This window comes from Marmota flaviventris, chromosome 5 (assembly GCF_047511675.1).
Source record: "Marmota flaviventris isolate mMarFla1 chromosome 5, mMarFla1.hap1, whole genome shotgun sequence".
Taxonomy (NCBI): Eukaryota; Metazoa; Chordata; class Mammalia; order Rodentia; family Sciuridae; genus Marmota; species Marmota flaviventris.
This window is the reverse complement of record NC_092502.1, coordinates 7,435,720-7,463,711: the sequence shown is the minus strand read 5'-3', so window position 1 is coordinate 7,463,711 and position 27,992 is coordinate 7,435,720. Positions and strand designations below refer to the sequence as shown.

The following is a 27,992-nucleotide window of genomic DNA, read 5'->3' as shown; positions in this document are numbered from 1 at the left end:
TAGATGTCTTGTGAAAAATAATAACCACTACTGGAAGCATAGACTCTCAATAACCATATGATAAGACTTTAGATTTATATTTTTTGTATCATAGTGTTTTAAAATATTCAAATGCTTATGTCACATTCTGAGATCTCATATTTTAGAAGTTTTTTACTTAGTTATTTAAATATTCATTTAAAAGCTTGTTAAATTTTAATAAGCTAGTCAAGGTTAATAAATATATTCACATATATCCTGGAGCAGCTACAATATAGTTCAAATGTAAGAAAATAGCTTCTTAATTTTTTGAACATGAATAAATGTGTAAAAACACATGAAAAAAATTCTTTTTTTTTTTTTTTTGGTACTAAAGATTGAACTCAGAGGCACTTTACCACTGAGCCACATCCCAAGCCCTATTTTGTATTTTATTTAGAGACAGAGTCTCACTGAGTTGCTTAGAGGCTCACCATTGCTGAGGCTGGCTTTGAACTTGTGATCCTCCTGTGTTAGCCTCCCAAGCCACTGGTATTACAGAGGTGCACCACCACACCTGGCTTAGAAAAAAATTTCTACAGAATGAAGTGTTCTAAATAACATAGCATGCATGAGATGACTATTAATTAACTACTGAATTCTAAAAATATGCTTTAAGTTTGAATTTTCTTTTGCTATCTGGGATGTATAAATTCAGGCGAGTTATCTTGAATTAGTGCCATAAAGAAGAAGCAAACTAGGGAGGCAGGCCGCTAAGGGAGGAGGAAGATGGCGGCGGGGGCGAGGTGAAGTGTTGGCAGTGGAAAGGGGTTCGGGCGCGGGGGGTGGGGGGACGCGGAGTGATGGCCCCCGACGGCAGCAGGGGAGGATAAAAAGCCATCACGCCGCGGGTGTGGGTGGGAGGGAGGGGTGGGCGCCCGAGCGCCACAAGAGTATGACGGGGCTGTACGAGCTGGTGTGGCGGGTGCTACACGCGCTGCTCTGCCTGCACCGCACGCTCACCTCCTGGCTCCGCGTTGGGTTCGGCACCTGGAACTGGATCTGGAGGCGCTGCTACCGTGCCGCCTCCGCCACGGTCCTAGCGCCGCTCGGCTTTGCGCTCCATAAGCCCCCGGCAGTAGGCAGGAACCGCCGTCACCACCGGCACCCGCGCGGGGGGCAGGGTCCGGCCGCCGCCCACCACCGGCTGCGCTGGCGCGCGGACGGCCGTTCCCTGGAGAAGCTAACTGTACATATGGGCCTGGTGATCACCGCAGAGGAGCAGGAGCCCAGCTTCTCGGACATCGCGAGCATCGTGGTGTGGTGTATGGCTGTGGGGATCTCCTACATTAGCGTCTACGACCACCAAGGTATTTTCAAAAGAAATAATTCCAGATTGATGGATGAAATTTTAAAACAACAGCAGGAACTTCTGGGCCTAGATTGTTCCAAATACTCACCGGGGTTTGCAAATAGTAATGACAAAGATGATCAAGTTTTAAATTGCCATTTGGCAGTGAAGGTGCTGTCCCCAGAAGATGGAAAAGCAGATATTGTGAGAGCTGCTCAGGACTTTTGCCAGTTAGTAGCCCAGCAGCAAAAGAGATCTACAGATTTGGATGTAGATACGTTAGACAGTTTACTTAGTTCAAATGGTTACCCTGATCCTGATTTAGTATTGAAGTTTGGTCCTGTGGACAGCACATTAGGCTTTCTTCCCTGGCAAATCAGATTGACTGAGATTGTCTCTTTGCCTTCCCACCTAAACATCAGTTATGAGGACTTTTTCTCTGCCCTTCGTCAATATGCAGCCTGTGAACAGCGTCTGGGAAAGTAGTGATCCCTGGTTGCATAATTTGATTTCAGGCTTTTGGAGAAAAGGACCCAAGTGACTCTGATGTTTACAAAGCACCTATGAAACCCTGTGCACACCTAGTTCATATTCCTCATAATTTATCAACAAACACAAAAAAGTGTCTTACTTGAGAGTGAGTGTATGGCTGTATGTGTGTGTGTGTGTGTGTATGTGTGTGTGTATGTGTGTGTGTATGGAATTAAACTTATAAATGGGGGAAGTATTGGATAATGAAATATATAGATCTACAACTTTGAGCATATAGCAATGTTATAGGAGCCAAGATTTCAGATATAAAGCTTTGGGCCCCTACCACTTCCCTGTTTTTGTGGGGAGTAGAGGGAGAGAGTGACTAGAACTGTTTGGGTTGTTTGGGGAGAAGGGAATAATTTTTGTTCAGTCTTTCCTAGTGACCAAACTTTAATTTTTAAAAATAATATATTATTAAATCAAGGTATTCTCAGTTTGAGGGAGTTGCAGGGGAGTGGAGTTCTGTGTTGCTCACTTGTTAAAAGCTTGCTCCTCTTCAGAGGAGAGAGAATATCTATCTTGAGATATCCGTCCACTTTCATTTCTTACTTCATTGTAGTTAAACAATGTGACTTGAGAATGTTGCTCTGGTGTCTGTGTTCTGTGTTGTGAAGAACATTTGAAAAGAACTCTTGCTACACTGAAATGCAGAATTTAAAAAAATTAAATGTTGAATTAGGCAGTCAAAAGGGAAAAAAGTTGAATAAGTTGTAATCTTAAAAGTAAACATGGAAAATTTCCTAGAAAAGTTTTGATTTCCTATTTTGTGTAATGAGTAGTATGCTGCATACTATCCAAAGTTGGTTTAAAAAATATTTCCAGTAACTATTTTTATTTAAAATGAGCATTTGAGAGAAATTATTAGGGCAGCTCTTTTCCTTAGTAGTAACCTATTCATCTTTAAAATAACACCTGGGATTTTTTTTTTCTTTTCCAGTAAATTCCAGTGGTGACTTTGCATAAAAAATTAAGTAGGATTGAGACCTGTGTGTGGGGAAGAATATTACCAAAGTCTACAAAAATAATTTAGATTAATTTTATATGTTCTCTTTTATGACAGAGAACTCATTGGTTCTGTTTTTTTAAATGAATAAATGATTTCTTGAAAGGTGTTTAATATTTTCCCCTCACTGCTGATCCTTGGACAGAAACCATACTTTATATTTGATGGTCTGTTTTCAGAAAACTCTCTTACAACAAGTGTACAGTAGTTATCTAAAATTGTACTTTTAAAATGGAGTAGTGTAAATACTAGGTCTCAGAAGTCTGAAAAACAGCAAAGAAGACTGAATTTGGAAAGCATGGTCTGGAATTGCTTGTCAGATTCTAAAGTAATGAAGAATAAATGTTTCAACTTTGGATTATAAAACCCCATTTATGATTTTAAAAATACACTTGAAATAAAAATGATTAAACTAAAAAAAAAAAAAAGAAGAAGCAAACTAGTCAGGGAAATTTCATAAATATGAAAGTAGGAACCAGAATATTCTTCAAGCATCCTCTCATTATGAGCACAGATTTGGACTTAAGATGAACATTTGTTTCACACTCCTTGTTTATTTTTTTAAAATTATTTAATCCAAGACTCAATATTCTCTTGAAGAAAACTTCTCTTCATTGTATGTTCTTTGAGTCATCTCTGTCTCCATTCTTTGGTTATTTGGTTAATCTTTCCATTTAGTAACTGTGAGGTTTTCATTCAGTGCTATTGCCCCCACGAGGTTGTTTTTGTCATTCTTCTCTATCTTGGAAGGCTCAACATTTATATTAACATTTTTAGCTATTTAACACACAAGATGGACAGAACTCATACTGTTTGTGATTTCTATCAGTTTTATTTATAAGATACTCTTAAAGCTTAGGTCTCATATTTTCCCTCAAGAGATAATTTATGCCAATATAAGTCACAAAAACACATGAAAAATATCACACATAATTATTTTAAATTTCTAAATTTTTTTTTTCAAAAGCACTATAAACTACGGATGGCTCCAATTACATCCTAGGTCATTTGGATTAATAAAATAATTTAATGGATGTCAGTATTTGTGAAATTATTTTGGAGGTAAGGGGAATAACATTTTGGAGATCTCTCATCATCCTCACCCCATGAGCAGACATAGCTTAGTAAGTGGCAAGATTAAATTGAGTTTACATTGGAATGGCTCAGAAACATATTCTCCTTCTCTTATATCCTGCAGTAATGGAAAATATTAAGCTAATTTTTCAAATTTGGTGCTTATTACACCTAAATATTTTTTTCCTTCCTAGGATATCCCCAAAGAAAATGGAGAATTACCTCACACTAATGAATCGAAGAATGATGGTAAAATATTTGAACAGTATCTATTGCAAGCTGATTATTGATTTAAAATTATGGAGCTTTTACTGTACTCTCTATTTTGCTTTTATTTTTGTAGAAGAAATAAATGAAACTGAGGAACCCAAGCTTGAAACATTACCTGGAAACTGTGATGTGGATATTAAAAAGAAATATGTGATTGAAACCACTCCTGTGGAGGAAATCAATATAAAGAACTATCACAATATTTTTTCTTCCTCAGTTGGCTCAAAGGTAAGATTTTTAAAAAATTATTTTTCTTATTGTTTTTGCATATCATCTCTCATATACACATAATGATACCAAACAACCTAGAAATAAATATAAGGCCATAGAGTCCTAATAACAAGGATAGCAACAGTTTTAACTATACCATTAACAATTATAGAATGTGGTGGGACTAATCGTCAGGATGGCCTTAGGCCTGAGCCTAAGCAACTCCATTTTAACTTCATTTTAAAAGACCTGCAGTTTCACCAGGCACATCCACAGATCCCTCCAGAATAGCCTCAAACAATTTACTTCCCCTCACCGTGATAAAAGAGAGTGAAGCCTCTGGCAGGCTGTCCTCGCCTGATAAGAGGGAAAGGCCAGAAGATCAGGGTGGAGACCACCAGACCAGATGTTTCTGATCCCAGGATAAATAATGTCACTGAGAAATCCAGTGGTAGCTCATAAGGATTAAAAAGGGGGGTCAAAAGCCCCCAAATTTAGTATAAATGATAGAGCAAATGAACAGGGATTCAGCCAGCTGAAACAAGGATGCACTGGAGCTGGAGAGCCTTCTGAGGACCTGACATCCCATCACTTGTCATCATTCCTGAGCCTTTGTGTGATCCTCACCACTCTCAAACTCTACTGCCTCTTCTGGACCTTGGTGAGAGCCACAGATCCTCCCTACAACCCCTTCCTCAACCAGTCTTCTGCTCCACACCAGGAAAGCCTGCCTTGGTTCTCAACCTGATCACCGAGGTCTGAGTGAGTGTGCATCTGCTGGAAGCAAATCACATGTTAACTTGTAAAAAACCTTATTTAAAATGATTTCTAACTTTAATAACTGATAAGAAGTGATATGTGATAATGTACAATGTACAAAAAATAGGCACTAGTGATTCCAAAATTAATATTAAAATATATAGGCAAAAAATGGACTGAGAATACTGGTGCATGCCTGTAATTCTAGCATCTTAGGAGGCTAAGGCAGAAGGATCATGAGTATAAAGCCAACCTCAGCAACTTAGTGAGGGGCTAAGCAATCCTTGAGGCTCTATTTCTAATTAAAATATAAAATGATTGGGGATGTGGCTCCGTGGATGAATACCCTGAGTTCAATCCCTGGTGCCAAAACAAACAAAAAAAAGTGGTGGAGGGGCAAAGGAAGGAGAATGAAGACAAAAATCACAAAATAAAAATTAAGAAGATACAGATGAGAGACAACAAAGCAAGTGCAAAGAAAACTAATAAAACAGTAAAAGATCATATGAATTGGAAAGATAAAAACTATAAAAACCACAAAAATACAAGAAAAGTATATAATTTCTTCATTCTGATGTAACTAAAATGTAGACACTTGTTTCCACAACTTCTAGTTGTATAATACACCAGTTTGGGGAGGTTTCTGTGGAGCAACTATATTTATGCTGTTTTTTTCTCAATTCTAGCCCAAACAGGCCAGAATTTTTTTTGGAGACATTAATGTGAAATCCCTTCATCCTTGCCTACCAGGGAGTGTTATGGAACCCTTTCCAGAACAAGAGGTGAATCACAAACTATATATATATATTATATATAAATAATATATATAACCATAGAAGTGTAGTCATAATAGAAACTGTCAACAAAATTGTCACACAAGCAGCCTATGGGCCAGTTTGCACTGAAGACTCCCAATTCTAGAGTTTGACTGTCAGTGAGTTCAGGGATATTCAAGATTCTAGGCCCCTGTGGGGCTTGCTCCATCTCTAAGCATTGTAGAGGTGGACTGATTTCAGGATCCATGTTTGGTTTGTGAAAATCTAGACAACAAGTTCTCCATGAAACTCTTCCCAGCTCTCCCTGAATCTTCTACCTCACAAAACCACCCACAACATAACTCTGTTCCTGTCCCTAATCTCAAAACACCAATTTAAAAACAGAATTATCCCCACTGTCCATCATTTTACAGACTTGCCAAGCAGCAGACCACATTCCTTGTTGACCAGAGTTTTCAGCACATCCCTGTCAATCTATGCTCTGATCCTGGGCAAGTAGGGTGGAAATCCACAATTCCAGTATAGAGAGGTGGTCACTATGTCTTAGAGGTATACACCATGAAGATGATTCTCTTACAGAGAGTCACAACAATGGAATCTTTCTAAATGGGGTGCCCCCTCAGTGCTATACTTGAATTACATAGGAAGTGACTAATATTGTTTCAGGGGAAGAAGTAAGGTTTATTCCTTCAAATGCCTCTGAGCACAGTAAGGTGGTCAGACATGAAAGATCAGCTCAACTCTGTGGAGAGTCTAGCAGCAACTTTTCTACTAGAACCAACCTATCAGATTTCCTACAGCAACATTTAAATGAAATTCACCTCAGCTTCTAAACCTTGTATAGACCATGTGACTATGAATGACTACAGCATCCCAGAGGTTCCAACAGAGCTTTGTCTCAGTTTCTCTTTTAGACATAGTCTGATTCTTGTTGTGGGTGCCTCCTGAACTAGTGAAATCATATCATAGTGGGGTATTATAAATAAAAGAAAGTAAAGACTGGGTTTTCTGATCTCCTGTGAAGAAAGCAGAGGAAAAGGACACTGAGTGGAAAAGATTCCTGGACAAGCACTTTGATATTTCTGGGGAAAATCTGTAGTACACGTATCCTCCCTTGACATCTCAGGAATAAACAAACTTCCTCCTTTGTGGAAACTGTTTATTGGAATTTAGATGAACATGATTTTCTTGAAATTGCAGAGAGTCTTGGCTCACATGTGGGGAGCTTCCCCTCATTGAACCAGCCAGTTTTCACCTAACATTGCTGCAATCTATTTCTTATTTTATTATTCTATTATTATTATTATTATTTATTTTTAAAATATAATATTTATGTACTTCATTGGCCCTGCATTTGCACTCCAGTTTTTTTTTCCTACAGCCCTCTATCTCATTGCAAAGACATACACTAGTTGATTTGACTCAAATTCAGGGCATAGTCACTAAGCATACTATGATTTTAAACCACCATTTTTCTTCCATGGTATACCTTTTTGTAGTTTTTTCTTAAATGGAGACTCTATTTATTGTGTGCTCTCATATTAAGGTAAAATAAAGAAACTTTTTTTCTTACAACTTCATCATATTATAAAGCTAGTTTTCCATTCAATAAAAGTTTCCAAAAGAAATATAGATCTCTTTTCTTAAAGATATATCTATCTATCTATCTATCTATCTATATATCTATCTATATCTATCTATCTATCTATCTATCTATCTATATATATATATATATGTATAATATTCCCTGTGGTCCTTCTATTCTGGTTTATAAGCTCAGTAGCCAAAGGAAGGTAAAATTTTCCCTATTTGCAGAGAATATATGAGCTTATGGTATAAAATGTGTCAGTTTTCAATGTGTAATTCTCTATTTATTAAATCTAATTTATTTCAACCTGGGAAATTGGGTCTCACCTTAGTGATTAGCAAATCTTTAGGCAACTCATTATTTATATTCTTTTTGCCAGGATATGTCTCTGAGTCCTCCTCAGAAATACACTGGTCTTTTATCTGGTGATGCATATCAAGGAGCGGAATGGGGTATAACTAGACATATAGAAGGTAAGACCATGTACTCTAAAATAACATTGGGTATGATCTTCAGTTAAAACATGGACACTAATAGATTCAATTAGTTGAAGAAATGAACCTAATAAGTATGTAGTAAGAAAAAAAGTGAAATGGTAATACGTAGTATATCTTATTAAGTTTCAGCAACAGAGTAAATATAAAGTGTCTCTAGTGGAGTTGAATTCCATTTCAAGACATGTGTAGATCAGAGGAAAGTTTGGAAATAAATAAGGGGTGGGGAGAAGAGAGAATGAAGAATAAGAATGTTAAAGATGACAGACAACAAAAAAAGAAAAGAAAAAGAAGTGCACATTGTGAAAGGAGGAAAATTCAGATTAAACATTAGAAAGTAGAAGAGCAGAGCATTAGAAAAATTTGTGAGTTTTTAGCACCAAAACTGTTTTGAGAGATACAGTAAAATTTTCCAACAGCTGTTTTCTTAATCAATATTGGAAAGTAATGAAGGAATGAATGCCAGATCATTAAGAGCTACATTTGGTTTGCCATAAGTAAAGGTATACCATAATTACTTCCTAGGAAAGTAATTATGGTAAAGAATAACATAATCTGGAAATAAAAAGGGTAGGATATATCATGAAATGATCAGCAAAGTATAACCTGATAAGATGTTCATTGGAAAGATTATGAATGCTAATATGCCTACAATTTGGGAACAAAATAGGAGGATTTTAAAGAGGCAAGTTAAGTTAGAGGAATTGGTAGAAGATGAATTATACCCAAGAATGCTCAAATTCTAGCAAATCATATGTTGGGGACCATATTCAAAATGCACATTCTCACTCAACAGGTCTTTGCTTACATTTCTAAAATATTTAAAGATGGTTCCAATGCTCTTTACCCACACACCAAATTCTGAGTTGCAAGGGAATGATGTACACTTTAGGAAGTCTAAAATGAAGAGCCATTGCATGTTAGTTCAGATATAACAAGATACAGTGAAAGCATAAATGTAGTTATAATTCCCAGCATGTCTCTGGGCAAAGGAAAAGGAAAAAAGAGGAAGGTATAACAATTATATTTCCATCCAAGTATGGTGACACACCTATAATACCAATGAATCCAGAAGATGATGCAGGAGGATTGCAAGTTGAAGGCCAGCTTCAGGAAATTAGTGAAGCCATAGCAATTTAGCAAGAACTTGTCTCAAAAATAAATAAATAAATAAATAGTGCTAAGGATGAGGCTTAGTCATATAGCACTGCTGGGTTAAATCTCTCGATATTTATATTTTAACATACAGTTGCTGTATGGGGAAGAAATAGTAGTAAGAATAATCCAAACCACGAATGTAAAAGGAAATGACTCAAGACCAAACTCTAGAAAATTCTTTTTGAAAATCTAAAGGGAAGGGGAAATAAGCTAGGTAACTTTGACTGTAATGAAAAGGAAACTGAGAGGATGCATTTCAGCTGCCCCAGCTTTTTAAATTTTGTTCATTTTATTAAACTTCTTTCTACATAGGATATCGAAACTTTTCTATTGTCTGTATTTTTGGAAACATTCCCTCCATTCTTGCCTGCATGAACTTCACACTACACTGTTGCCTTCTCATTAATTTAATTTCACATTACCAGTCATTAACGCTAAGGTTAAAGCTTCCATTATCCCTTGAAATCATCTATATTCATGCACAGGCCCTTCATGTCTACCTGCCCACAGCATTGAGATTGGTCTAGTTAGATATATGACCATCGGCCTTCTTTAGAATGTGGATGTCCAACCATCCTAAATTTCTTGGGAATCTACTATGATAAAAATTCTGCCCAACTGTGTTTCTTTATCCCTTCCCCTGCCTGTGCTGTCCTCTGTCATTACTCCTCACCCATCCCCATTAGGTCATAGAAATACTGACCCATTTAAACCTTCTATATTCTTACCATTTCCTGCCTCTGGTTGATAATCTCACTCCTTAAGTCTCTCTTCAACCCAACCTCCAGAAAAGCCACCTTTTTCTCCTAAACCCAACCTCCAGAAAAGCCACCTTTTTCTCCCACTACCTCTTACCAAGAACTTATTAGTTATGAGTTCAAATAGATAAGACTGTTGACACCAAAGTGATATAAAAAACATCCCCAACAATCTAGGAACAAATGGATTAGATTTATATAGGTAATTTCACAGGTCAATTTGTATGTCCTAAGTAGAATAGTTGTTGGATTACTAAGGTAGCCCCAAGGCAGGGGAAAACACTTTGTACCAGGAAGAATATCCATAGTCCTAAAGGACTGAACAAATAGATTAACTTCTAAAAGAAGAAAATCCAATTTGTCAGAATAGTGGAAAAAAAACATTTTAGATATAAAGGTATTCATTGACAAAGGTGTGAAAAGTATCAGTCATTAAGAAAACAATATTGATGAAGAGTGGTTGTTGAAAAGTTATTATTATGAGGAGAAAATAGCAAACTGTGAATTTTGATATTTTGCTGTTTTTTTAAGTATTTCTGGGAACTTTTAATTTATCTGGAGTTGATAATTCTTTGAGTTATTTTTATGCATTAAACCTGTTGACATCTAGTTTTTCCCGGATGAGTTTTGAAGTTTTGGTTTCGTAAAAGCATTCCAAAAAGTGGTAAATATTTGCTGGATACAGTTTGTTTCCCCTAAATACAGCTTCTTAGGAGGCTGAGTTGGGTGAATGGCATGATTCAGGACACCCTGAACACTTTAGAGTGACCCTATCTCCAAGTACAATAGGTTTGGCTATACCACCCATTGATAGAGTGATTGCCAAGGTGGTAAAACACCCTGAATAAAACTACAAGATATGAACACACACACACACACAAAAGTAGTTTAAAAAATAAATGATCATCTAAAATAAAACTTATTATTAATTTTTAATTTGATAGACTGTCAGACTTTCTAGGAGTCCTTAGTAACTTAAGTAAACCTGTCCATTTTTCAGAGGATATACTATTAGATGTAACATCAGAGGAAGAGGAAGAAAGCCTTTTTGTCACTGAAAATAATCAGCCACAGGTATGTAAACATGTGAATTTGAATTCTTGGTTTCATCCTGTTTTTCTTACATTCAGAATGTAAATTAGGTCAAATGAAATTACCTTTTGGAAAACTCTTTGGAAATTTAAACATCATAAATTAATATTTAGGTCTAGTACAATCTAATTGGTCATGAATCTGAAAATAACATTGGAAGTCATGGCAACCTATAAATAAATTTTATCCTAGTAATTGAGTCAACTTTTTCTGAATATTGTTTGTGTTTTTATTATATAACCTTATTACATGATGAAAACATTAACTATGAGACTTATGAATAACTAGTTGAAATTATGAACATATGTAACTGTGATTGCCACTGATATAATTAATATTAAAGAACAGTTATTCCCAATAGCTCAAAATTTTAATTTCACATTACCAGTCATTAATGCTAAGGTTAAAGCTTCCATTATCCCTTGAAATCATTGTCTATGTTGAGGCAGACAATAGGCTTTTTGATCAAATAGAAACCTTCTAGAAAGGGACCTTTATGTACAAACAGTAATTTTCCAGTTCATTTTCTTTTCATGTAGGATATTAATAAATATCACTAAGCATTTTATCCTAACACTTTAGTGGATGTTACAAAAAAAGAGTTCTTGGGTTGGGGATGTGGCTCAAGCGGTAGCGTGCTCACCTGGCATGCTTGCGGCCCGGGTTCGATCCTTAGCACCACATACAAACAAAAATGTTGTGTCTGCAAAAACTAAAAAAAATAAATATTAAAAAAGAAAAATAAAAAAGAGTCCTTGGATGCATCAGGGAATTATGAAATTTTGGAGACGTCTTATTACCTTGTTTTCTCATGTAGTCTGTTAATAGGCTGAAGTTTTGCATGCATTTAGATGGATTTCTCTTCCACTTTTATGTGTGGGTCCTTTTGTTGTATAGCTTTCTCTGTGTAATGTGCCTGGGCAATGGTTAGGTCTTAGTGTCAAATCCCCACTGAACTTGACCAACATGCAAGTTCATGGTCCACTTCTTTTTTTCCACTTACTAATTGGTTTGGTGAAATTCTCCTGAGTCCACTAGAGATTTTCTTATCTTTCACTCATCAAGTTTTCCCTGGCACAGCTGTAGACTTTTTCTTCTATGAATTATTTTCTTATTCTGAAAGCCAGTACTTCTGGGTTTTATCTGGTAACAGGCTCTCTGTACTGACTCTCTACTGAGTCCCACAGCCCCTGTTTTTCATCATGCATTCACCCATACCAGTCAATCTGATTCCATATATATGGAAACAGTCAGTAAACACTGTATGTATCCATGCTGCCACCATTTTCCATTGGAAGACTTTTTAGTTTTTCTTCAATGAAAAGTATTGCATACTTTAGCCAAAGTGGGTATACTATGTCAAAGTAAAATATCAACATATTTTCATTCTTACTTTCTCATTTTATTGAACTAGATTTCAACTCAGGAAATATTTTTCTGAAAGTTAGGTTTTGGAAAATTCAAAGACGAATATGAAGGAAGTACAACAGTGTTTCATTTCTACTCTATGTGACATAATTCAGACTATCTTATCACACCAAGTATCATACTTTAACACTAAGAAGCATGCCAACCCAGTGTTGCAAATGTTTAGAGCTGTATAATATCAAAGACATTTCTAAAAAGAGTTCTAAATAAGTTTTCTACTGTGTTCCTATGTTTGGTGGGGAATAAAATGTTGAGTATTTATACTGAGGTCAGTTGCTTAGGGATATATGCACATCTTTTAGTATGTTGTCAGTGAATACATTTACTATGTTTTCATCCTGGTTTTACCCCATGAGTATCCAGATGAAAAAAAAAGCTGAATCTGTAAAGCATACTTTGTGTTCCTCTATGGAACATTGCACTTTTCAAAATGTATTTGTATTATATTTAATTCCCATAATTATAAAATTAGAAATTTAGGTGACTTCTAAAGAGAGTGGTGATGATATTTCTATGCAACTAATTTTTGACATAATCTTAACAGAGGGTCTCTGAGCATCATCTAACTGTGGGAGTTTCTCATATATCTGGCAAGGCCTATCAGAGAGAAAAGAGAGTAGATGGATATGGAGAAGGTAAGAACTATGTAGTATACAAAAATATTTGGATGGAATTCTGATCTAAAATATGCATATCTATTCAAGTAACATATCTATTAAGTAGGAAGTAAGGAAAAAGAAATGTAATCGAGGTATCTTATCAGGTTTAAGCCACAGTATAAATTAGGAGCTGAATTAGCAGTTGCATTTATATACACATATTTATCACAGAAAATGTAGAAATAGGAAAAGCAGAGGAAAAAAATGGGGATAAAGACTGAGAAAGGTAGAAAATTCAGGAAGACAGTGAAGGAAAAAAGAAGCAGATATACTCAGTGGAGAAATAGAAATTTATGTCACATATGAGAAGAAAAAAAAGAGCAGGGATTTAAAACCATGGGAAGAATTTGTGAATTTTCTTTCCCAAAGTTGAATGATTGGTAGGGGAAAATTTTCCCAATCTTCCTAACTTAGACTCAATTGGAAAGGAATTGAGTCTTGAAGGAGCAATCAGAAAATTTGACTGGTTTACCACAAATACAATTAAATGACATGCAACACACTGCTACTGCCTAGGATTAAAAAAATATATATAGGGCAGAAACAGCAAATGGGGAAGTAGAAAATGTAAGAATGGTTATGGATTGATCCCTATATTCACAGATTTCTAAAACTTATTTTGGAAAGTTATGGCTTCTTGTAAACTTTCATTTAGGGGAATATTATAAGGAGGAATCCAGAGCTAGCTACATTCAAGTTAAGACAGAGGAATTGGAAGCCTAGTAACTTCACACTGGAGCTCTCAATTTAATGTATTGTCTGTTGGGGATAATGTTCAAAGACTCATTCTGACTCTGAAGGTCTTTGCTTCTACATTTCTATTACATTCTAAGGTGATTCCATTAATCCAGGTCTGAAGAAGACCTAGTTTTCAGTGAGGGAAAGGATTTCCCTTAAGGAAAACTAAATAAAAAAACATTGGATGACATATATTATTATAAATCCAGAAAAAAGTGCAACCATAAATCTTGCTTTCATTTTGAGTATGTCCCTTGGTAAATGGGAAGGACTCAAGTCACAAAGGTGTAGAAATTATATTTCTAAGACATATTTGCTATATTGGTAGTCAAGAAAATATGGGAATAATCTACAAAGAATGTAAAATGAAAATAATTATGACCAGAGCTCTAGATGTTGCTTTTGAAAGGCAAAAGGCAGTGGAAAATGAGGACAGAACCAAATAAGGTAGCTAGGTAATTTTGGAGGGAATCAAAAGGACACTAAGAGAATGCAGTTCAGCTGCTTTCATAGTATCTTCATCAAACCCAAAGTGAAACTATTACTAATGCAGAGATAATTGGAGGCAGTAGGAACAGAGGGAACTATAGCAACCTGAAGATATAAATTTCTTCCATGCAAAGTTACCAGTCACTGAGATGTATGCAGCTTTCATGTGAGTTATTTGAATAAGAAACAGCATTTCAGATGCAGATGCAGCTAGATGTTTCTTTATTTTTTTAATTCTTGATTAGAAAATATACATTGGCCCTAGGCATTCCAGAAATGCACTCTCATTTCTGAGCTACATACTCATCCCCATACTATTAATTTTCTGATAATGCTTATGAAAGTATTTGAAAAGCTGAAAAGATATGTAAACCAGATTTATTTTGAAAACAGAAGTCTTTACTGACTTTACACCTTGAAAAACAAGACTGCTATTCTTAGTAGATATAGCATTACTTTAAAATATAAAGTTTATTGATATGTGATAATTTTGTGAGCTTTCAGATCACTTTTTCCTTTGTATTTCCATATCTTAAATCTTTGTTTATCATACATTGTTTCTAAGATGTAGAAACTGTATTTCTTCACAAGAGTGGATCAAGAAACTTGACATTAGATAAACCGAAAGATACAGGAACAGAAGTTTCAGCATGGTCTCACATTAGTATGAAAAAAAAAAAAAAAAAAAATATATATATATATATATATATATATATATATATATATATATATATATATATATATATATATATATATATATATAAATTAGCTGCTATTATAGAAGTGTGTATCTGAACAAATTACATAAGGTAAATTTCTTGATGAGAAATGATGTTATGGACAAAGGGGCCCGCGGGCCGCACAGGCCGCCGCCACCCCGCGGTCCCGGCCCCGCGCAGTCGCTCCGGCCTTTTTCCGGGAGCGGGGGCGCAAGTCCGGAGGTGGGCCTGTCGTGGGGGCGCCGCGAGGCCCGCGGCGACCTGCGGGGCGGCAGGGCCTGCGGCCTCCCCGGAGTTGGTCTGCAGAAGTCGCGGGATCCCGAGGCCCGCCGCTGGGCGTGCAGCCTCCCCATGCCGCGGCGCCCCCAGCTCTTGTCCACGGGCCCCTCCGCAGTGCTCGCGGGAGCGGCAGGGCGGCGTCCGCAGATCCGGGCCGGTCGGAGGCTGGGCTGCCCCTGGCGGGCGCGCGCCGCCGGGCCGGGCCCCGAGCCGAGGAGGCTCCCCGCCACTGGGTAGCGCAGAGAGGCCTTCTAGGAAGGAAACGGGTGCCCTCCATGGTCAGGAAGGCGTCCGACCCCCGATCATGAACGGGCCCATGCACCCTCGGCCCCTGGTGGCACTGCTTGACGGCCGGGACTGCACGGTGGAGTTGCCCATCCTGAAGGACGTGGCTACGGTGGCCTTCTGTGACGCGCAGTCCACGCAGGAGATCCATGAGAAGGTGCTGAACGAGGCGGTGGGCGCCCTGATGTACCACACCATCACGCTGACCAGAGAAGACCTGGAGAAGTTCAAAGCTCTACGAATAATCGTGCGGATCGGCAGTGGTTTTGACAACATCGACATCAAGTCGGCTGGGGACCTAGGCATTGCTGTCTGCAACGTGCCTGCAGCATCTGTGGAGGAGACCGCGGACTCCACCATGTGCCACATCTTGAACCTGTACCGTCGGACCACTTGGCTGCACCAGGCATTGCGGGAAGGCACGCGGGTCCAGAGTGTTGAGCAGATCCGCGAAGTGGCCTCAGGAGCCGCTAGGATCCGCGGGGAGACCTTGGGCATCATTGGACTAGGTCGTGTGGGGCAGGCGGTGGCGCTACGGGCCAAGGCCTTCGGCTTCAGCGTGCTCTTCTACGACCCGTACCTGTCGGATGGCATGGAACGGGCCCTGGGGCTGCAGCGAGTGAGCACCCTGCAGGACCTGCTCTTCCACAGCGACTGTGTGACGCTGCACTGCGGCCTCAACGAGCACAACCACCACCTCATCAACGACTTCACCGTCAAGCAGATGAGACAAGGGGCCTTTCTGGTGAACACAGCCCGCGGCGGGCTGGTGGATGAGAAGGCGCTGGCCCAGGCCCTGAAGGAAGGACGCATCCGTGGCGCGGCACTGGACGTGCACGAGTCGGAGCCCTTCAGTTTCAGCCAGGGGCCCTTGAAGGATGCGCCCAACCTCATCTGCACCCCCCATGCTGCGTGGTACAGCGAGCAGGCGTCCATCAAGATGCTGGAGGAGGCAGCCCGGGAGATCCGGCGAGCCATCACAGGCCGGATCCCTGATAGCCTGAAAAACTGCGTCAACAAGGACCACCTGACGGCTGCCACGCACTGGGCCAGCATGGACCCTGCCGTGGTGCACCCTGAGCTCAACGGGGCTGCCTACAGCAGGTACCCCCCTGGCGTGGTGGGCGTGGCCCCCACTGGCATCCCGGCTGCAGTGGAAGGCATCGTACCCAGCGCCATGTCCCTGTCCCACGGCCTGCCCCCTGTGGCCCACCCACCCCATGCCCCTTCTCCTGGCCAAACTGTCAAGCCTGAGGCGGATAGAGACCACACGAGTGATCAGTTGTAGCCCGCGGGGAGCTCTCCAGCCTCGGCGCCTGGGGAGGGCACCGTGCACCCCAGCCCGGAGTGTGCAGAGAGGCGCCCGCGCCCTGCGCCCCAGAGACTGGCCCAGGCGTGTGCAGGGCGCGAGGCAGCGCAGCCTCTGTGTCGACTGTAGTTGTCCCGTCCTGTGGGCTGGCTCACTGTCCTGTGTCCTTTGCGTTCCTCGTTGAGCAAAAGAAGTTAGTAGTCAATTCTCTCATGGATGTTCTTGTCTGTGTGCAGTCTTTAGGACATGACGGGGGATTCGTTTGCTTAGCTGTCAACAAAAGCCAGCCGCGGGACCTGTGGCCGTGGTCTGAGCTCCCTCTGCTGGACGCCCGCCGCGGCCCCTTCTCAGGACTTGGGTCCTTCCCGCTTCCTTCATGCCGCACAGTGCACTGTTTTTTCTACCTGCTTGTCTTATTTTTAGAATAATTTAGAAAAACAACAAAGGCTGTTTTCCTGATTTTGGCATGAACCCCCTTGTTCCAAATGGAGACGGCATCTCAAGCAGCTCAGAGGAGGGGGCGCCTGGAGCTCCCTGTGCTGACTGACCTGGGGGCGGCGGTTGCCAAGTCCCGCCTGCGCCCATGCCGTCCTGCTGATGTGGTAGGCTAGCAATATTTTGGTTAAAATCATGTTTGTGACTGTAACCATTTGTATGAATTATTTTAAAGAAATAAAAGTCCCAGAAAGAGCCAAAAAAAAAAAAAAAGAAATGATGTTATTCTAGCCTGGAATCATATCCTTTCTTTGGGCTTACTAAATTGTAGGTCAAATGAAGGGACATGAAATATGGTTATAATAAAATGAATTAAAAAATTCTGATAGGGTTCACTCAAGATATTTGCTATGACACTATTAATTCAGTTTTGACATTGAAACTCTCATGTTCCTCCTTTATTTGTCTCACTGGAAATCACTGTGCTCTCCACAATTCTGCATCTGGACTGGGGTATATGGACCCTGGTATTTATTATTCATGTTCATCAGAAACATAATCTGACTTTGGAAATTAAACTGCATGTTTTGTTATACTTAAATTCCTTATTTGTCTTCATCTCTGTCATATGACTGTCCTAACAATGAAAAAAAGAAACATAGAACACCCAAAGCCAAACTAAATTTTATCAAGTAAAATTTACCAGAATCACCTCCATAGTAATTCAACAGGAATATTATGGTGGTTCTGTCACATTCAAATTTTGTTGCTTGCTTTTCAGTATCTCGGGACTCGAGTGATTCCTGGAAGGTAAATCATCTTCTATGTTTGTGTTTAATTATTTTATTTATGTTAAATTATGTTATTTTATATTGCATTGTTTGTTAAATTAAAATATTATATATGTATCTAATAATAAGTAATATATTGTATATGATAATATATAATAACATGATATATCATTTACGTTAAATATATTATTTATGTTAAATTATTCACTGAAAACTGGATTCAGTGCACATTATTTACTAATTATTTTGTCTGCAAGCAGACTGAGAATGCCATGAAATGCAAAGATTTTCTTCCAATTAAAGCAAAGAGGGAAGCCTGGACAAAACAATCAGGTAATTTTTGCAGTACAATTTTCTGCAGAGAACTATAATAAATATCTAAGATGCTAGTGGACTTTACACTCGTTTCTTTTTTAATAAAATATTTTGAGGGAATTTGGCCTAATTACATCAGTGCCTATGTTTGTATCAACCTATTAAAATTTTTCAGAAAAAGCATAAAAATATTGTTAAAAAGAACCAAGTCAGCTGTTTCTACAATCAAACTTTCCAACATTATATCTGTTTGTAGGATTATGAGGTGGTTTTTCTTTCTCTCCCATGTTTTAAAAAGCTTGTGGTAGAGCTGGACTATGATCTCAGATGATTGTGAGACCAAGGAAAGAGATTTTTCTTGAAGTCAGTAGGTCAAGGCCAGTATGGGAAACACAGGAAAAGCACATCTAGAAGACAGTATAAACTATCATGACACTGAGTAAATCTACTAATTCCATGGACATTTGTTGGGCTATATGCAAACTATATTCCATGCTCCTCACCCAACATGTGGTCATATCTAAAGGAAGTATCCACACAATAGAGTATCACAAATTTTAATTTATTCATTTCCTATAAAATAAACACTGTTTATGGGAGAACACGATTTCCTACAATTTAGACTAAGAGATATAAATCCAAAAATACTTTTTTTTTCTTACATTTGTGGGGACTGAATCCAAATATTATAAGCAGTTACTTTTCCACTGAGTTTCACCCAATGACTTCATGGAATTACTGGTCAGCTTGATATATCCAGGTTGAAGGAAAATTGCCCACCAAGGATGTAAATGAATTCCCTCAACTTAGGAAGATATTGTCATGGAGAAACTACATGGCAAATGAGAGCAACATTTATATTTCTTCTGTTCTATTATGCATCTCAATGGAAATCTCAAGTAAGTCACGACCAGAATCTCATATCCAAGGAGCCCAGATTTTTACATTGTTCATTTAATTAGAATCATCCTACACACATCATTGGAATTTTCTGTCCTCTATATTTCTGGAAACATTCCCTCAATTCAGGCCTGCTTGAACTTCACACTGCTCTGTGGCCTTCTCATTATTCAACTGCTTTTATGTGCATGCCACTCACATTTCCCTGCCCACAGCATTAAGTGTGGTCTAACTACACTGCATATATGACCATCAACCCTCTTTACATTGAGACTATCAAAGCCTCTTAAATTTCTAGAAACCATTCAGAATACTAATTCTTCCTACCTTTGCATCATTAGCATTTCCCTACTGGCACTGTTCTCTGGATGTTCTCCTCGCCAATCCCCATGGTTACTAAATATTGTCCCCTTTAACATTGCTTCTATATCATGCTAGAGCCTTCTATTCTCTCTCCATTTCCCTCCCTCTGTCTCAAAACTTCCCTCCTATGTCAGTGTTCATATCTATCCTTAGAAAGGACACCAAACTGACACCTGTTATCTCCTCCAGCTTTACCACAAACTCAGTTATGCGTGGAAATAAATAAACTGTTGAGACAATATGATGTGAAAGCAGCCCCTTCAAGTGTAGGAGCCAAGGGACTAGAAATGGAAAGGAAAAATTTTCAGGTCAAGAGGTTATTCTCCAGTGCCAAAGCTGATTCACTGTCTGAGGTAATCCTAGGAAGAGCAAAATCAATTTGTGTCTGGAATAATAAGGACAGTCAGAGAACATTCACCAAACAGTGTGAGTCCTAATAGAAAAAAAAAGATAAAAAAAAGATAAAAGTCAAGAAAGGAAAATAACAGAAAGGAACACTGCATTCTTTTGCTAAAGTTGTAATGGGATCGATCACTTGGGACAACAAAATTGATGTCCAATGGTTGTTGAAACCTTATTATTTGTGTGAAGAGATACTAGGCAGTATGATGTTTCTTGTTTCTTGGCAATTTAAATTTTTTTCATGACATTTTCTTTTACTTTGAGTAGATGAACTTTTGTCTAATTATATGCATTGAACCCCTAGTGTCTCCCCAAGTGGTGTTATGAAGTACTGGTTCAATAGAATTACACCTCAATGATCTCAATATATACTGGGCACAAAGGGACACATGTGTAATTGCAAATATTTGGAGACTGATTCAGGCCAAGGGAAGTTTTTCAGCCAGTTAGGGCACTTTGTAGAAAACCTGTCTTCAAATAAAAAGGCCTGGAATAAGGACTTAAAGTAAGTGCTACAATTACTGCCAAAGATACACAAGTTCCTGGGTACTGTCCTCAGATCCATATACAAATAACAATTTAAAAAGTTTAAAAAAAATAATTATTCACCAAAAAGTAAGCTTAAATATAAATAAAATTTAGAAGATACAAATGTTATTACTTTTTATTTGCACAGATTGTTACACATTATAACTGTTTAATAAATCTATACTTTTTTTTTTAGAAAAGTCACATTCTGACATATCATTGTGTAAAACCCATGAGACACCTGATGGAACTGGACATAACCAGAAGCTGGTATGTAAATATGTCAAGTTAAAATTCTGGTTTATTCATCTTTTTCTGCTTTGGAAGATAAATTACTTCAAGTGAAATTACTTTAAAGTATACTCATTTGGGTATAAATATAAAATTTAATTTTAAGTCTAAAAGTATTTAAATGACCATGAATGAAAATAGCTTTAGAAATCATGGCAGCTTAAAGGTAAACTTTAGCATAGCAAATCAGCAATATTTAAAAATATTGTTTGCTTTTATCTGTGTAGCATTTTTAAATGATGCGGAATAAATTCCAGACTTAGGAATAACCAGTTGAAAGTATGAAGTGGTCATTGTACACATTCAAGTTAAGACATCATCATTTCCAATGGCTTAAAATTTTAGTTTTACATTGTCTCTCATTCATGCAGAGGTTAAAACTTTCATTTTCTCTTGACTCCAGTGTCTGTGTTGAGGCAGATAATGAGCCCAAATCAGACACAATACTGCCAGTTAATAGAATCAAAATCAAAAGGATGAGTTCTTTGCTATTAGGATACAAATGATAACTTCCTAGTTCAATTCCCTTGATGCAAGAAATCAATAGAATCAATAAATATTTTTAACCCTACTATGTTAGTGGATATTAGAAAAGGAACATGTATGCAGTTATTGGGAAATTATGAAAATTTTGAAAGTGTCATCTTGTCTCCTTGTGTGTGTTAGTAGGCTAAAATTTTGCATGCATTTGGGTGGACCTTTAGTCCACTTTTACATATGTCCTTCTACTATGCAGATTTATCTTTGGAATATGTCTTATGCTGGTTCATATCTCAACATCAAGTCTGCAACTGAGCATATCCTATGTACTAGTTTCACTCACCAGCATCTCTTTAAGGGAAGAGAACAGCCTGTGGCAACACTCTAAGCTTAAAAGAAAACATGTATCAACTATTAATAAAATAAATATAATTAATTATCTCTAAAACACTACAAACTGAAAACAAGGAGTATAAATAACAATGTACACTTGACTAAAAATACATGCATCGATGATAACAACATCTCTAGCAAATCAAAACTACTCTAAATGTACATGCTGAACTCCTCTGTTCATTGCACTTTGGCCACACCCATAAAAGCTGAGAGAACTTTTTCAAGTTGCACAGCAAAACTTACTCTCAGTACTTGTTTTGTACTTTGATATGTAGGTCTATCAAATGTAGAAACTGCCTGACACTTCCTGTGGTCCATGGAGGCTGGAGACAAGCCTGTAATTCAAAGATATCTTTTGGATTTCTGCAGTCAGAGACCTTGGAGGGTGCAATACTCCAAGTCTGTAAGGGTTTTCATTGCACGCTCTGGGAGCATGGCAGATATGGCATGCTTGCAGAATCTGTGACTTCTTCTGGTGAATGTTAGAAATTACCACTGGAACCAATTCTACCCTAGTTTTCCTGGACTTTTCTGTCAATTGAATTCTCAAACAGCCCTTCTCTCACACTATCATTATTCTCAAAGTACCCTTTGAAAGAGGCAGTACCCCTGTGGACCTGTGCTCTAGAAACTCTTCAGCAGGCATACACACATTTTTTGTTCAGAGTTTTCATCACATTCCTGCTAGTCCATTCCCAAGGCCCATACAGTGTTAACATCCAACATTCTTGGAGGTAAGCTGTCTACTGCATCTTACAGGTATAAACATGCAGTGGTTCCTGATCTCTCATACAGAGAGTCCATACAATAAGGCCCTTCTGAAATTGTTTTGACCTCAGGATTCTATTGAAATTGCTAAGGATACTCTCCAAATATTTTGTGCGCAACAATTCCAAATGCTCTCAGCAGAGTTGGTTGACTGTACCTGATATATCTGCTCATGTTTTGGTTCTGCATGCAGCCAGTTTTCAACCAGACACATCCCTGGCACTTTTTTTTTACAGAGCTGCAACCTCCCCACCACCATTTGAATTGACCTCATGCACTTTAGATAGACCAGAGGGCTATGCTCTATCTGCACAGAGCATTCAGCAGATGTATGTCTCATTTCCTCACCTAAATCTTCCAGGATTTTTGTTGTGGGTGCCTTCAACTCACTGCTTTAAAAGATAAAGTTCAGTCTTAGAAAGTCTAAAAAAAGAAAGACCTTTTTGTTCTGTTATCTCTACAAGAAAGCCTAGATAAATGAACCTGAGTGAAGAGGCACCTGCACACATAATCCAATTCTCTTTAGAAGATTGTGCAGTGAATCCAACTCTACTTGACACATTAGGCAGAATCTAATACTGTTCTTTTCTGAAAATGTTGTATTGGAATTGGGAAAATCTGTATAACTTTGCAATTTTTTTTCTATAAACTGTTATCCTTTAATAAAATGAGGGAGATTTTGATGTTATATGAGGGAGTTGGTTGATTGTACCTGATGTATCTGCTCAAATATATCTGTATTTGGTTCTGCATGCAGCCAGTTTTCAACCAGACACATCCCTGGCACTTTTTTTTCACACAGCTGCAACTCCCCCCACCATTTGAATTGACCATATATTTTGACCTCATGTTCTTTAGGTAGACCACAGGGCTATGCTCTACCTGCACAGAGCACTCAGAAGATCTATGTCTCAGTTCCTCTCCTAAATCTACTGGGATTTTTGTTGTGGGGTGCCTCCAACTCACTGCTTTAAAGACAATTTTCAGTTTTAGAAAGTCTACAAAAAGAAAGACTTTTTGTTCTGTTATCTCTACAAGAAAGCCTAGATAAATGAATCTGAGTGAGGACGCACCTGTACAATAAATCCAATTCTCCTCAGAAGATTGTGCAGTGAATCCAACTTTACTTGACACATTAGGCAGAATCTAATACTGTCCTTTGCTGAAAATGTTGAATTTGAGTTGGGGATAATCTATATAACATTGAAATTTTTTTCTATAAAGTGTTATCCTTTAATAAAATGAGGGAGATTTTGATGTTATAATTTTTATATTTTGGAAATTATAGGGCCATTCTGTATATTATATGGAGATTCATTTGGATATAATGATATATTATGAAAAGCTAGTTTGCTCAAATTCAGTGTCCAGTGTCTCCACATGTTCTTTATACATCCTTCTGTTGATGGGGTACATGGCTATTTCTGTGATATTTTCATTGAGACTAGCATCAAACATTGAAGTTCGTGTGTTAAGCAAGTATGCTAGTTGGGTTGCAGGGCAAGAAGTGGAAAAAGTGTGGGTTATATGGTGGTCATATTCCTACTATTCTTAGGAATACCCATACTGCTTTCCATAGTGGAAGTCCTAAGTTTAGTCTCACAGTGTATGATTGTACTTTATTCTTCACATCCTCACCAGCACTTATAATTGCTATTCTGAATGGGTGAGCTGAAATATCAATGGAGTTTTGGATGTTTTCACCCTGAATGTTTTGAACACAGAAATTTTTTTTTAACTTTGTAAGCAATTTGTATATCTTGTTCAGAGATGTATTGCTTTTTGCTATTTCTTAACTGGTTAGGAGAGTCTTCTCACCAACCAGAGAGCATATTCCTGTCTTTTACCCAACTAATTTCCCCTAGCACTGTTGCTGTCTATTTTTTTCTATGATTGCATTTGTTCTTTCCAATCCAATATAGTGTGTTTTATCTAGTCATAGGCTGTCTGTAGTAGCTCTCCAGTGTTTTTCTACACCAGGTTTTTTTTTTTTTTTTCATATGTAGCAACACACTGGTTCATCTGACTGACTTTCTTCTCTGGAAATAGTCCGTAATGCTCTATGAATCTGTACTGCCTCCTTTCTCCACTGGAATACCTGTTAGTTTTTTTTTTTTTTTTTTTTTTGATGAAAGAGTTTCATATTCTATCCAAATTGCATGTGCTGTTACATTCAAGCAGAATATAGACACGTTTTTCTTTCTATCTTCTACTTTTTCTAAATGCAATTTTAACTCCATAAATATTTTACTGAAATCTATGAAATTTTCAAAGGTTCTGATGACTCAAAGGAAGCAAGTGCAACAGTGTTTTATTCCTACACGAGTTGACAGAATATAAACTCTCTTATCAGTTCAAGCTTCATAATTTAACACCAAAAAATTGCATCCACTGTTAAAAATGTTGAATTCTGTATTACATCAAATGCATTTGTATAGACAGTTTTAAATATCTTTCTCCTGTTGCATAGTTTGGTGGGGAATGTGAAGTTGGCTAATAAAACACTTAGGATACTTTTTTGGGGAATATGCATGTCACTGACTATATTTCCAGGGAAAACATTTCCTATATCCTCCATATATGTTTTACCCCATCAGCAGCCAGATGAAGAGAAGAGCTCAGCTTAACCTGGAATGCGTAGGATGGCATCTCTTTTAGAAAGTGTGGTTGCTACAATATACTTGTATAATTTTTAATTCCCATGACTTTACACTTAGAAGTATTGTGATAACTAAAGAGTGATGATGAAATCTTTGTAGAACTCATTATTAACATTAATTTTACAGAGTATTTCTGACAAACAGCCAGAGGTTTGTGCTTCTGGTGATTCTGGTGTGTCCCATCAAAGAGAAAAGTATAGAGAAAATGCACATATACAAGGTAAAAAAATACATATATAAATATATATGAATTACAAAATATTTTGGAGAGAATATTGCCTTCATTCATGAGCATTAGTATACTCTTATTGTTTGAATAATGTTTTTCTTAAATAACTAGAAAGAAAAAACTAAGGTACTATGTGTGTATCTTATTACATTTCAGGCTCAGATCAAATTAGGGATATTACTTAAAGAAGTGAATTATGAATTGCATTTTATACATGCTTTGATCACAGGAAAGTGGAAAATTGAAAATAAATAGAGAAAGAAGGAAGGAAAATTGAGACATGTAGTTAGTAAGGGACTCAATGAAAAAAAAAACGGAGCAATAGTTCTCAGTGAAGGAAAGGAAATTCAAATTACCTATCAGAAGGAAAATAAAAACAGGGTTTTCAAAATGGGGAAGAAATGCAAGTTTCCTGTTCAAATGTTGATTAATGCATAAGTAAAATTATTTCAATCTTTCCTAGTATGGTTTGAAAAAAATTTGAGGAGTGAAGAACTAATCACTCAGACCTAAGCTCTTTTAGCAAAAATGATTATGTATGTACACATTTTAAAGAATGCAACATGTTGCTACTACCTACAACATCAAAAAAATATATAAGGCAGAAACAGAAATGGGGAAATATAAAGAAATATGAATGGTTATAGAGTGATGTCCAAACCACAGATATCTAAAATTCCCATTGGAAATATTATGGCTCCATTTAGACTTTCGTTTAGAGGGACTTCATAGGGAGGAACTGAGAGATGAATTCATGTTAAAGTATGAGAAGTGGAAGAAGACCAAGTTCACACTGGGAATCTCAAACTGCTGTGCATTGACTGTTGGGGACCATGTTCAGAAGCTCATTCTGAGGCAGCAGATCTTTCCTTTTATTTGCTAAGGTCATTCCAAAGAGCCTCATCCACAGACAACATTGTTCATAGCTTGGGAACTGATGTCTTTGGGAAATGTAAATGAACCCTATTTGTTCCTATACTTCAGGAGACAGCAGATGAAGTGTAAGCATACATCTTGCTTTCCTGTGAGGATATATCTTGGAAAGGGAGAAGGTCTAAAAAGAGAAAGACATACAAATTATACTTCCATGATACATTTCCTATATAGCGAGAAAAGAAGGAGTGGGAATAATCAATCCAAAGAATGTAAAATTCACAGTTTCAAACACAAGCCTCTAGAAGTTTCTTTGGAAATTTTAAAAAGAAGGAAAAAATGAAGTAGAATTTCTAAAAATGTAGTAGAAACCAAAGAGTTTTCTAGGTAATTTTGGAGGGAACCATTTTGAAACTGAGAGAAGGCAGCCCAGCTTCTTTCAGTTTATCTGCCTTCAGACCAAAGGTGAGACTATTCCTGGTCCAGAGATAATTGGAACCAGTATGGACTGGAAGAATTGGGGCAATGTGCAGCTACCAACTTCTCCCCTTCATACCTACCAGGTACCATGATATATGTGGCATCCATGTGGTTCATTCAGATGAGAAACCTAGCTTTATTTTTTTAGTTGTAAATGGACATAATATCTTTAGTTTTATTTATTCATTTTTAAGTGATGCAGAGGATTAAACTCAGGGCCTTAGGCATGCAAGCCAAGTGCTCTACCACTGAACTACAACCCTAGTCACAAACTAAATTTTCTATTATTATTATTACTACTATAGCAGTGCTTTGAAATGAAACCCTGTCTCTTGTCCTGCCAGTAATGTACTTTATTACTGAGATAAATTCTTATCTCCAGATAGCTAATTTTCTCTTCAGCCAGACATTTTATGAGAATATTTGAATAACTTTGAAGATATGCCATGCCAGTCTCATTTTTTCCACCTAAAGTTTTTAGGGAGTTTGGTCCTTGAACACCAAGATATTTATCAGGTGTGTGTGTGTGTGTGTGTGTGTGTGTGTACGTGTGTTTGTTTGTGTGTGTGTATGTCAATGATATTGAAGTTAGGGAGTTTATTGATATATTATCATTCTGCAAGCTTTCAGATTATGTTTTATTACTATATCTCACTTTATCATGGAACATGCAGCTACAAACTTCTCACCCACATACCTACCAGGCACAACAATGTATGTGGAATCCATGTGAGATATTCAGAAGAGAATCAGTATTGTTGATGCATTTGTTGTTGTAAAAGTAGCTAGTTGTTCCTTTATCTATTTATTGTTCCCTCAACATAAAAAACTTGTCCTTGGGCATTCCAGGAATATACTTGCATTACTAAACGCCATGTTCATCCTTAGACTACTAATTTTCTGATAATGCAGCATGGCCATGAATACTTGAAAAACTGACAAGATCTACTAAACCAGATTCATTTTGTAAACAAAAGTCATTATTAAGTTTATACCTTGTAACGCAAGACAGTTATTCCATATATATATATATATATATATATATATATATATATATATATATATATATATACTTATATATATCACTAACTTTGAAATAGAAAGGTTTACTGATATATGATATTCTGTGAGCTTTCAGATAGCTTTTTCC

General features: G+C 37.5%; 1 protein-coding gene and 2 pseudogenes across 1 annotated transcript in view; all 3 read left to right on the top strand.

Moving 5' to 3' along the window:
• The first annotated feature begins 891 nt into the window (after positions 1–891).
• On the top strand, positions 892–2,427 carry LOC139705742 (dehydrodolichyl diphosphate synthase complex subunit NUS1 pseudogene; annotated as a pseudogene).
• A 3,440-nt stretch (positions 2,428–5,867) lies between these two features.
• The window catches only part of LOC114081255 (uncharacterized), a 143,556-nt gene continuing 121,431 nt past the window's right edge, over positions 5,868–27,992 (top strand). Inside the window, exons 1-8 of the mRNA XM_071612787.1 lie at positions 5,868–5,941; positions 7,903–7,996; positions 10,934–11,007; positions 12,998–13,088; positions 18,148–18,176; positions 18,418–18,490; positions 20,862–20,935; positions 25,387–25,480. Of these exons, the coding sequence (XP_071468888.1) occupies positions 5,918–5,941; positions 7,903–7,996; positions 10,934–11,007; positions 12,998–13,088; positions 18,148–18,176; positions 18,418–18,490; positions 20,862–20,935; positions 25,387–25,480 (553 nt within the window). The 5' untranslated portion in view covers positions 5,868–5,917. The remainder of the gene's footprint in view (positions 5,942–7,902; positions 7,997–10,933; positions 11,008–12,997; positions 13,089–18,147; positions 18,177–18,417; positions 18,491–20,861; positions 20,936–25,386; positions 25,481–27,992) is intronic.
• On the top strand, positions 15,603–17,621 carry LOC139705741 (C-terminal-binding protein 1 pseudogene; annotated as a pseudogene).